Below are 11265 nucleotides of genomic sequence, written 5' to 3'. Positions count from 1 at the left end.
AAGTACCAAAATGAAAAAATATATACTAACCCACAAATGATTACAGAAAAATAAAAGTAAAATAATATGATGAGGGCAAGTTTGAAAATGAAATTCCCTTTAAAAATTAAAGGAGGCAGGTTCCATGCACCCAACACATCCAGGTTTTAGCTTCGGACTTAGGTTCGGTGTGGACTTCTTTTTATTTAGATAAGAACGACATATCTCCCCTTCTCAGTTTTTACATTTTAGTTCTCTCCCGAAGTCTCTCACTCAAAACCAAAAAACAAAAAACAGAGCATCCACTCTTTTTTTCTTGAGTTTCCTTTGTAATTTAGTTCAAGCTGGCGATTGAAAATAAAGAAACCACTGTTCGTGAAATCAAGCCCAAGAACAGAAGAATAATGGTATTTTTTTTAACATTCTCTATTAAGCTTTTACTCATTTTTTCCCCTCATTGTTATGTGTGATTAATTGGAATGGTATTGTTTGTTTAGGGAGCTGGTGGGCCTGATGAAGAAGATAATAGGTGGCCGCCATGGTTGAAACCTTTACTGAAAGAACAGTTCTTTGTTCAGTGTAAACATCATGTTGATTTTCACAAGAGTGAATGCAATATGTTCTGCTTAGATTGCGTTAATGGCGCTCTCTGTTCTTTCTGCTTAGCGTATCACAAGGATCATCGTTATATCCAGGTTCAGTAAATTTCCCTTTAAATTGCTTTCATGGTTCAAGTTGTGCCAAATACTATTTACCCTTTTTTTCATTTGAGTTTGTACTTTTTACAAGCATCTTTATTAATTTTCTCAGCATCCAAACAGGCATTGGCTAAAATTTCTCGGCACTTTCTCTGTTTTGTTAACAGATAAGGAGGTCTTCATACCACGATGTGATAAGAGTATCTGAGATACAAAAATACCTAGACATATCTGGAGTCCAAACTTATATAATCAACAGTGCTAAGATCGTTTTTCTTAATGAAAGGCCACAACCCAGGCCTGGAAAAGGTGTTACCAACACTTGTGAGGTCTGTGATCGCAGCCTTGTCGATTCCTTCCGTTTCTGCTCTCTTGGCTGCAAGGTATATATATATATATATATTTTCCCTCCTCTGTTTGGTAGGTGAGAAAATGGTAGGATAAGGGAAATAAGTGTTGGTTGTGTATGCAGATTGTTGGAACATCAAAGAATTTCCACAAGAAGAAAAGGCAGCTAGGTATGAACATGGCAGCATTAGACTCTGAGGATTCATACAGTAGCAGTTGCCATGAGAAGATTAACAACAAAGTGCAGAGCTTTAGACCATCAACACCACCTCCAACTCGAACTGCCAAACGAAGAAAAGGGATTCCCCACAGAGCACCAATGGGAGGATTAATCATAGAATATTAAGCCAAAGAAATGCCGTAAAAGATAGTGGTTTATATCCTTTTATATTTACCCTGCTAGTGTTAGTATTAGTGTTACGCCATACATACCTCTCTCTACTATTATGTATATTATATAGAAGTGGAAATACTCATAATGATAATGAGCCAGCTTTTCTAAGTGAGTGACTATAGACATAAGTTTTTGGAAAATGCTAAATTGTAAATAGGGTCTTTCTGGTTGTAGGGCAAGAAGACTAAGAGCAATGTGAAAGACAGGGAAAATACCATGTATTGTACTCCTTTCCCAAGGGGATGTTTATATCTTTTTTGCCTAGATATGAATTTTGAGTTCTAATCTAAAGAAGCCGTATTTTGTCTGCTTATTTATTGAAGATTTTTAATTTTGTTTATCCATATCCCATATCCCATTTTCTAAGTCAAACGCCATTGATTGAACTCAAAATTTTGTAAACCAACTTAAAATTACATAATTTTGTATCAAATTCTCAATATGGATAAAATATGTGTCACTCACATGTTATATAAATTTGTTACTTAGTATAACGATTTATATATTATTAATGAATTGATCAAAGTTTGAAAGAGTTTAAAATCAAAACACGAATGACATGTGATTGTCGATAATGATTAAAATTGCACTTTTGTAAGCCTATAGACATCAGGGCAAGAGGGAGCAGACTCTCTTCTAATCTTTTCAGGCAACTTACATTACGGTTATCCTAATACTTCTACGACTTTTAGCTCACAAACTACATGAGGAGATGGTGTTATTAAATTTATTTAAGGAAAAGAAAAAAAAAAGGCGCACGTGTCCAAGTCGCAATGGGATGTAGTTGGAGGTGTTGGATGTCCTGATTCTCGGAATCAGCAAAGTGGGTCAGCTGCCTCTTGTCCCTAGTTGTGTGTCAATGCGTCTTTCTTAAGGGATGTGTGTCTGAAAGGCGGTTTGGTTTAGTATTTCTTTATAATAAAAAATGTGAAATAAAATTAACAATGAAATGAAAATCGCATAATTTCTCAAAAAAAGAAAAGAAAATTGCATAAATACATATCTAGTCCAGATTCATCTATAAATCAAAGTAACTTAAAAGCATTAGTTTCATGTTAACTTAGAGGTGGTTAGAGTAGAGTTTAAGTATTATATTAATATATTTTATATTTATTTAAAGTTAATTTGAATATGAGTTTAAATTTTTATTTAAATTCGTTTATTTTTGTAAAAGAATTAATTTAAACTCATTTTAAGTCACTTAATATTATATTTAAAAAAATAATTGTTTTATTAGTATTAATAATTTTATTAGTTTTATTTATTATAATTATCTTAATATTATTTTAATATTTACATTAGAGTAGTATTATATATTTAATATTATTTATTTTTAATCTGTTATAAATTACATAATATATATATATATATAAAGATAACATAATATAAAATATTATAAACTTAAAAATAGATTAGGCAGACTCAACCATGAATATTTAAGTTCAAGCTCAACTTATATTTTAAATAGGCTTATTTTTTATTCAATTCCATTTTTTAAACCTAATTTTTTCTCAGATATTCTCAAATTCTGAATGAATAACTCAACTAATGAACAATTTTATTTGAACCCCAGGTAGCATTCATCCTCGACGCTGTACTATTTTCTTGTCTTGATCAAGAAGACAATGGGGTATATTCTAATATATAAATATAAATATATATTTTATTAGTGATTGTGGGTGGAGGCATTGTAGGATAATCACATCATTGACGAGAAGGAAAAAGAACAGCTTAAAAGCAAGTGGTGAATGGGGTTAATATCACTTGACCAACTTTCTTTTTTGGAGTTTTGATTCGATCCATGTTGGTTTTGATATGAAATCTCCATAGCTCTTTTATTTGTAGGTAAATTACACTCAAATTATTAAACTATTAATAAATTAATATATTAGTCATTCAATTTTAAAAATTACAAAATAATTATTAAATTATTCAAAAATTTTCAATTAAGTAATTAGATTTATTAAAATCATTGTTGTATGGCCTTTTTTTTGTCTATATTACTTGCACTAATTGAAAGATTTCTTTCTCCTTCTCTTCTACAATGCAGTTTTTTTATGAAACATATTTGAATGTCACGAATCTACAAACCAAAATTCATTCTTCGATCTTCAACACAGACAATCAGATTAACTTGAATGTATTAATGTATGTTCATCACTTATTAATGGGTACCGATCCACTATGCCGATCGTCGAATCATTACTTGAAACTTAAATGAAAACTTTCGAATAGTTCAATGATCATATTATAAATTTTTAAAATTACTAATAATTTATTTTCCTTTTATTTTATATTATTTATCCATATCTCAAAAAATAGATCAAAAGTGACTATAAAGTAACTTGACGAGCTTTTCTATTATTTAACACACGAAATGCATGATGTGTGATGCTATTAGCGCCCTTTTAATGCAATAAAAAAGTACATAATGAAATTGGGTGTTTCTATAAGTGATTATGGAGATGGACCCACCATTGTTCAAATTTGTCTAAGCCATGATGTCATTTAGAGTTCAATAATATCTTTATCTAATTTGATGCTTATTGGCTAGCAAAAATGCATCTCTCATTTTTATCATGCGCACACTATATATGATTTTCTTTTTAATTTTCCAAATTGTAGGTCCATTTAGCATCGTATTCATTCACATTGATTCGTGTATGAATTCACCAAAATATTACCTAATTAATTTTCTCATGTAATCGTATGCAATGAAGTCAGTGATGATCAATGGCTTGATTTGCTTTGTAAAAGCCAGAAACCCTTATTTCAATTAAATATTTAATTACGATAGAGAAAACATAAATTAAAATACATATATTGTGTATTTGTTAATTATATATGTAAAATTTTAAATTAATTTAATATTTTTATTATTTTGTATTAATATATATAACATGAAATATTAGGGTTGAATTATGGGAAGAATAGTTTTATACTGACGTGAGTAAGTCGTATAAATTATTCATTACCAAAGCCAAGTTGCTGAAGACAAAGACATGAACTAGGGTAAATATTAGATTGTAGCTAAGACTGCTAAAATAATGTTATGCAAGTTGATTAAGTGGATAAGAACGGATCGACATGCCAGAAATGCCAAAGTTGTTTGTGATGCAACCCCTCATCATCTTTAACCCTGGCTAGGGTTGATATGGAACACAACCCTATAAAAATGGAACCCGGCCCTTTTGGAATTGTATATGATTTTCAGGAACACTGAACAGTCCTTTGTTCTTCATTATTTGGATTTTCAAGGCTTTTTAGCTTTTGTGTTGGCACTTTAGGGTTTCTGGAATTATCTAATCAATTACCTGAACCTGCAAGAGATTAGCTACTGATGATATTAAATTATAGTCCTGTTTTTAATTAAAGGTACAAATACCAACAAAAAATCATCATCAAAAGGTTATTAATTAAAAATATTGTATATGGTTAACAACTTCTTTATTATACCGATTGAGTCTTAGTTTGATTGATATTAATATTGTTATCGATGTAAGGAGAAGTGAATTCGAGTATGCTGAAATAACAAAAAGGACAAATATAATAAAATTAATGTTGAAATACTTCTTCATTATGGTTAAGTAAGAAATTTATGGGTGTTATAAATTATAATATAGCTATTATAATACTATCATGATGTTTTCATGTTGTTAATATTAATTTTTGATGTTAAACACCTTGATTTAGGTAAGCCAACTTGGTTTTTTTTTTTCTTTTGAGTGTGAAATTTGGGCGCATGTCCATTTCAAACCCTGATTATTTTATGATGATAAAATTGGTTTCTAAATAAAGGCTGTCGTTGAATGTGTGGCTAGGATTGGAAATCAATTTCTTCTTTATTTTAATTAATACCTTTTACATCATTTCATAAGGGTACAAAAGGGTGTAATTCATTGCTATATTTATTGAAATTAGATTGAATTGGTTGATGTAATCGCGAATCAATTAGTATATTTGTTTAAAGTAATTGGGAGAATTGATTGATTTATAAATTGATATGAATCAATTGAAATAAGATAAATTTGATTAAGCTGGTGTTTGAATTATTAATATATATATTTAAAATTTTCATGAATTTTAATAATATATTTAATTGAAATCGATATCAATTGGATCGAAAATCGATAATCTAATAAATTTGACTATCAATCTAGTTTCAAAAATCATGACCGCCGTATCTAACACGGTAAAAGTACCATTAGGTTATTTTATTAGGAGTTGGATTACATTTTACTCACTCTACTCAAAAATAGGCAAATTAGTCCCTATAATTTAGATCAAAGAGCAAATTAGTCCTTATGTTAAAAATTTATCTATTTCTACAGTTAAAATTGGTTTTGATTATTCTATGATCTATACTAGTTTTAATAGTACAAATGGACGAAATGTTTTATAGAAATGACTAATTTGCTCTTTAATCTAACATATGGGGACTAATTTACCCAAATTTTAAGTAGAGGGGGTAAAATGCAATCAAACTCCTAGTACAAAGAACTCCATAGTATTTTTACCCAACTGTTTTTTTTTTTTTTTTTACAATTTGCACCGATATAAGATTCTAAGTTTTAACAGTAGAGATTGGGCTTTGAGATTAATTTAGATGAAAATTGCAAACAAAAATGGGTTAGTCTAGTTTTAGAGATTTGGGCCTATTGCTGTTACATTGAGTTTATGATGAAACAAGGAAGCCCAAGTCTCCATTGGCTCCTCCGAGTCTTATCCACAGTCCACATCAATTGTATGTGGAGATATTTTCCACCATAAACGAAGCCTCAAATCTTTGCTTTCGCTGTGAACCAGAGCTCAAAAAACAATGGCCACTGTTGAAGCAATAGCAGCACTCTCCTTTTCATGTTACCCTTCTTCTTCTTCCTCTAAATTCCTCTTATATGCCAAACCCAGTAGACTCTCTTCCTTAACTTCCCACATTCCCAAGTCTACTCCTTTACTTTCCCACAATATCTCCATCTCGCCATTAATCAGCACCCAAAAGAAATTGAGTTTTCAACTCTGGTCTACACTGCAAGAGGTGAGCTTAGAAGCTGAAACAGATAAAACCCAGAAATCAAATGTGAAAAGGAAGCTTTTTGTGTTGAATTTGCCTTGGTCTTATACGGTTGCTGATATCAAAGACCTCTTTGGCCAATGTGGGACTGTTAAAGATGTTGAGGTTATATGCCCTTCTCTATAAAGCTAAAGTTTCCTCCTTTTGCCAAAGCAAATTAAAATTATTTACATTATGGGTTTTTTTTTTTTTTTTGGTTTGTTATGATTTTAGATCATAAAGCAAAAAGATGGGAGAAGTAGGAACTTCGCATTTGTGACAATGGCTTCTGGTGAAGAAGCTCAGGCTGCTATCGATAAACTCGATTCTCATGTAAGTTTCTCTTTTTCTTCATTTTAAATTTATTTACTCTTTTGCTTGGTCTGCTTGAATAAAGGGTATTTTGTTTCCTATCTTTTTTTGCACATTTTGATTGTTAGATTGGACTAAATGATTGTCATTTTCAATGATATTCAATTATGTCCTGTGAATTAGCTAGCCTCTGTCGTTCTTTTAATTGAGAGAGTTACATTTGAACTCAGTTTGAGCCTGTGTCATTGGATTGTTCATTGTTGGTTTGAAATGTTTGAGGGGTTATCACTTACCCTCCTTGTATATGAGCTCATGATGGAGCTGAAATTGATATATCAAAAAGGAAGAACACATTATTTAATCATCTCATTATGCATATTTTAAGCAATGATTCATGGTGCAGGAAGTGTCGGGGAGAATTATTAGGGTAGAGTTTTCAAGGAGACTGAAGAAACCTTCGCCGCCTTCTTCGGAGCCAATCGTTCCTTCCCGTGAGACACGCCATAAGCTTTATGTCTCTAATCTTGCTTGGAAAGCTAGGTCTACTCACCTCAGAGAATTTTTCTCTGCCTTTAATCCGGTTTCAGTTAGGGTTGTTTTTTCTAACCCGTCGGGACAGTCTGCTGGGTATGGCTTTGTTTCCTTTGCCACAATGGAGGAAGCTGAAGCTGCTGTTTCTACTCTAGATGGGAAGGTAATAAAATTTAATTTATACACACACGTATATATATATATTTGCACTATGCTTTTCTGCTTGTGTTTGGAAAGCACTATAATAAAGCCCATAATGCATGGCTAATATGATGATTACCAGGCTAAATAAACTGGTTTTAAGGCTTATGATGGTGATTTGTGTAGAACCCTTTTGTATGATGAAATTGCCTTGGACATAAGTTTGATGTTCCCTTCACTCAATTGTCTCCTTTTTACGATTCTTGCTCCAATTTTTGTAACTTCGTCATCAGCTTGACTGTAACCATTGTTAAAACGAAACGGTTTGAATGAACTCGTTCTTCTTTTTTTATTTTCAGGAATTGATGGACCGACCAATACGTTTAAAATTCAGTGAAAGGAAAGATGATGAATCTGGAGGTGAAAAGAAAGAGGAAAAGGATGAGCCTGATGATCAAAATGAAGAGGCTTAGATCATCATTGAGTTCACTTGGACCTCATCTTTCCATCATTCTGAGATTAGTGTACAAAAATGAGACTTTAAGCTAGAAAGTTTTGTCACATGCTTATACAGGTGGTCTTTAAATGTTTACATTTTCTTTTTGTTTGTGTCTTGATAAGTTTTCCTGTAACTTGTTATCTATATTACATGCATTCAATTCATTTGGATGGGAATTATGTTATATCTGTGGTGATTATTAAAAGGATTAATGTAAACTTTTGGTCCTGAACTTGGTAGTTATGTCTATTTTGGTATTTGAACTTGGCAATCAAGTCTATTTTGGTCTCTAAACTTGGAAAAATATAAAACTTTGATGATATGATCACATCACTGATAGAATCTAAATTCAGATATCAAAATGAACTTAGTTGTCATGTTCGAGTATCGAAATGGATAAAAAAAAGTACTAAAATCAAACCTAGTTACCTTGCTGAGGAGCCAAAAGTTATAGGCTTAATGTTCAGTTTGACAATTTATATCTACAGATATAAATTTCGAGGCTTTTAAGTATCAAAATGGATCTAATTAATAAAATTAAGTAAAAAATTTCTCATATATTCGTAATCTACATTTACTTAAAATTCAAATAATATAACTGGGTGGAATGTGCCAATGCTTAAAACATAATATAAAAAAAATATCTATATTATTATTGGGTAATTATTACCTTGTTATTAGTTAGCATTATTCTTGTTATGATCACATGTTTACCAGAATCGATTAAACATATCATGATCTCAGTCTCATACTTTATCTAAATGGGTCTTTGGAATGTGCAAAAAAAGATCACTAAAGTTAATAGGTCACTAAGGGGTTTAGACTATTGGACTGATTCTAGGGAGAGAGATAGAGAGCACTGAAAAAAAAAGTAGAAATGAAAAGAAGAGAAAAGGCAACACAACTATGCTGTTTGGTTAGAGAGAAAGAGGGTTTCTTGGTCATAGCACTTGACTCAATAAAGCTTCTTCATTTGACTAAAAACTGCCCAATCCATTGATCCACTGCATATATTTTAAAGTTTTGACAACAACTTTGCCCTGCAATAAAGTAAGTCATTTCATTATCCTAGAAAATAATTGTCACTTGATTAAACATTCTATAGGTGCTTGGCTTGTGTTTAAGCCTTTCTTTTATTTGTTCTTAGTAGGGAAAATCTCTAAAGTCCTTTGCTTCAATCGTAAGGATAATAAATGTATCTTAAATTCTGTTCATAATATACTATTGATTAAGGTATTTTCTTTTATAATTGATGAAATTTAATCTTCTTGAGGTTCATAAATATACTTTCGAATAAGGTTATCTCTAGTGTTTGAATTCAATAAAAGTATCATGGAAGTCTGTGTACTAGTAGCCAGATTGTATTTTGTCCTTTTTACTAAAAAAATGAGCAAATTAGTCTTTATATATTAAATCAAAGAGTAAATTGGTCATTTTAATTAAAATTTTCATTCATTTCTGTTGTTAAAAACTGGTGTGGTTGACAGAATAGCCAAACAATTACACATAGCATACCACATGTACTTCATGTCGACATGTAGGGACCAGTTTTTAATAATAGAAATGGATAATTGTTTTAACAAAACAATATGTTTACTATTTAATCTAACATATAAAAACTAATTTGTTATTTTTTTAGTAGAGAGACAAAATATAATTCGACTCTTAATATAATAACTTACACTACACCCAACACTACACTTGTTAGTATTGCTATTGCAATACAAGGAATGAAAAGTCACACACAAGATAGCTAAAGAAAAAAGAAAAAGGAGGATAAAAAATATCGAAGCAAAAGAGAACACTCTTAGTATTCCTCTCTTGATGTTTTTCTTTCTTGTCCTTATGTTGCTTTCCATGTCAGCCCCTTTGGCCTTTGGCAGCTTTTAGCACTCTTTTTTATGTCTTGAAGAAATGCATTTAAGGAGGAGACTTTCATTGCCATGCACTCTGTTCTGTGTTAGCACTCTTTTGCACATGTAGTGTCCAATTGGAAAAGCATTAGTTTCATCCTTATTAGACCATCCTATTTTCCTGTGGTTTCTCTAATCGATCTAAAGGGCTATCTTCCAGCTTTTGTCTTTGTTGTTAAGGGGTCTGTTTGTTTCCCTAGAAAAAAAACCTGGGTGCCATACATGAACACCAAAGACTGTTCTCAAGGTTTTTGTAGCTTGTATTGTCCACAATGGTGTTATATCGTCTTCTCTCCTCCACCTCCTATGGGATTCCCTCATGATGATTCAGCCTCTAATTTCTCCCCTCTTATGATTACAATCATTGGCATTTTAGCCTGTGCTTTTATTCTACTAAGTTATTATACCATAATATATAAATATTGTGGGAAAAGTGTGAGGAGAGAGGTTCATGGCAGTGGTGGTGAAATGTTGGACGACAATCACAACCCATCTACTCATGAGCCATGGCAGGCTTCATCTACCGGTTTGGATGAGGCTCTCATCAACTGCATTACGGTTTGCAAATACAGAAAGGGCGATAACTCGGTCGAAGGAACGGATTGCTCCGTTTGCCTCAACGAGTTCCAACAAGACGAAAGTTTAAGGCTCTTGCCTAAATGCAGCCATGCTTTCCATGTCCATTGCATTGATGCATGGCTTAGTTCTCATTCGAATTGCCCTCTGTGCCGTGCTAGTATAACCTTTGTTAGCGCTTCACCGGTGACAGAACCCCCTTCCAGCAACGAACTTTTGCAGAACGAAAACGTAGAAGCTGCCGCAAATGATGTAGGCAACGCTCAAGGAAGGAACGCCGTGATCGAGATTCGAGACGAAGGTCATCAGCATATGAGAAGATCAGTTTCCATGGATCATTTACATCAAACCCAACTTTCAGTTGCTGATATTTTGCTTATGAATCAAGACGAAGCGTGCCAGTTTTCATCGGTTATCGCTGGATCATCGAAACAATCCACAGAAGCCAGTAAGAATAGCAATAAAACGAGGGTCTTGCACTGTGTGATGAACCCTGTTGCAATGAAGCGATCCTTTTCGAGTGGTAGATTCTTTCTTGCTAACCAAGGAAGATCAAGAGATCCTTCTATTCCCTTATAAATCTAAAGCAAACCCTTTTTACATAATCCAATCACATTCATAGCAGTATAATCATCTAGAGATAAAGAGAGATTTTGTGTCACGGTCATCCTGTGAAAATCAAAAGATATCTCAATGCTTTTTTTACTATCTATCTGTCATTTGCCTCTGCTTCATTGATTAGATCATAAAAAAGAAAAACACGTTTAAGTTGTTCACAATTTTCTTCCACATTCAATATACTGTGCATGAATATCATGGGCCGA

At 32.3% G+C, this 11265-nt stretch overlaps 3 protein-coding genes across 3 annotated transcripts; all 3 read left to right on the top strand.

Annotated features, from left to right (window-relative positions):
* Nucleotides 1–211: 211 nt before the first annotated feature.
* On the top strand, nucleotides 212–1732 carry LOC105802008 (hypothetical protein). Its single transcript, XM_012633406.2, has 4 exons — nucleotides 212–386; nucleotides 477–674; nucleotides 845–1060; nucleotides 1150–1732. The coding sequence occupies exons 1-4, from the start codon at nucleotides 384–386 to the stop codon at nucleotides 1369–1371; spliced, it is 639 nt and encodes a 212-aa protein (XP_012488860.1). The 5' UTR covers nucleotides 212–383; the 3' UTR covers nucleotides 1372–1732.
* Nucleotides 1733–6178: 4446 nt separating this feature from the next.
* Nucleotides 6179–8184, top strand: LOC105802007 (33 kDa ribonucleoprotein, chloroplastic). Its single transcript, XM_012633405.2, has 4 exons — nucleotides 6179–6595; nucleotides 6704–6802; nucleotides 7185–7475; nucleotides 7813–8184. Exons 1-4 carry the CDS (start codon nucleotides 6239–6241, stop codon nucleotides 7924–7926), a joined length of 861 nt encoding a protein of 286 aa, XP_012488859.1. The 5' UTR covers nucleotides 6179–6238; the 3' UTR covers nucleotides 7927–8184.
* A 1536-nt stretch (nucleotides 8185–9720) lies between these two features.
* On the top strand, nucleotides 9721–11149 carry LOC105802004 (E3 ubiquitin-protein ligase Os04g0590900). The gene has a single exon (XM_012633401.2). The coding sequence runs from the start codon at nucleotides 10088–10090 to the stop codon at nucleotides 11018–11020; it is 933 nt and encodes a 310-aa protein (XP_012488855.1). The 5' UTR covers nucleotides 9721–10087; the 3' UTR covers nucleotides 11021–11149.
* The last annotated feature ends 116 nt before the right edge of the window (nucleotides 11150–11265 follow it).

This window comes from Gossypium raimondii, chromosome 11 (genome assembly GCF_025698545.1).
Source record: "Gossypium raimondii isolate GPD5lz chromosome 11, ASM2569854v1, whole genome shotgun sequence".
NCBI classification, from domain to species: Eukaryota; Viridiplantae; Streptophyta; class Magnoliopsida; order Malvales; family Malvaceae; genus Gossypium; species Gossypium raimondii.
Note: the sequence above shows the minus strand (reverse complement) of the source record. Positions and strands in the feature narration are given on the sequence as shown.

Excerpts from the sequence above, each read along its gene's own strand:
- LOC105802008 (XM_012633406.2), top strand. Across the intron at positions 675-844 it reads AGGATCATCGTTATATCCAG|ATAAGGAGGTCTTCATACCA; the intron begins GTTCAGTAAATT and ends TTTTGTTAACAG. Across the intron at positions 1,061-1,149 it reads TCTGCTCTCTTGGCTGCAAG|ATTGTTGGAACATCAAAGAA; the intron begins GTATATATATAT and ends TTGTGTATGCAG.
- LOC105802007 (XM_012633405.2), top strand. The coding sequence starts at position 6,239 with ATGGCCACTGTTGAAGCAATAGCAGCACTCTCCTTTTCATGTTACCCT. Across the intron at positions 6,803-7,184 it reads TCGATAAACTCGATTCTCAT|GAAGTGTCGGGGAGAATTAT; the intron begins GTAAGTTTCTCT and ends TTCATGGTGCAG. Across the intron at positions 7,476-7,812 it reads TTTCTACTCTAGATGGGAAG|GAATTGATGGACCGACCAAT; the intron begins GTAATAAAATTT and ends TTTTATTTTCAG.
- LOC105802004 (XM_012633401.2), top strand. The coding sequence starts at position 10,088 with ATGAACACCAAAGACTGTTCTCAAGGTTTTTGTAGCTTGTATTGTCCA.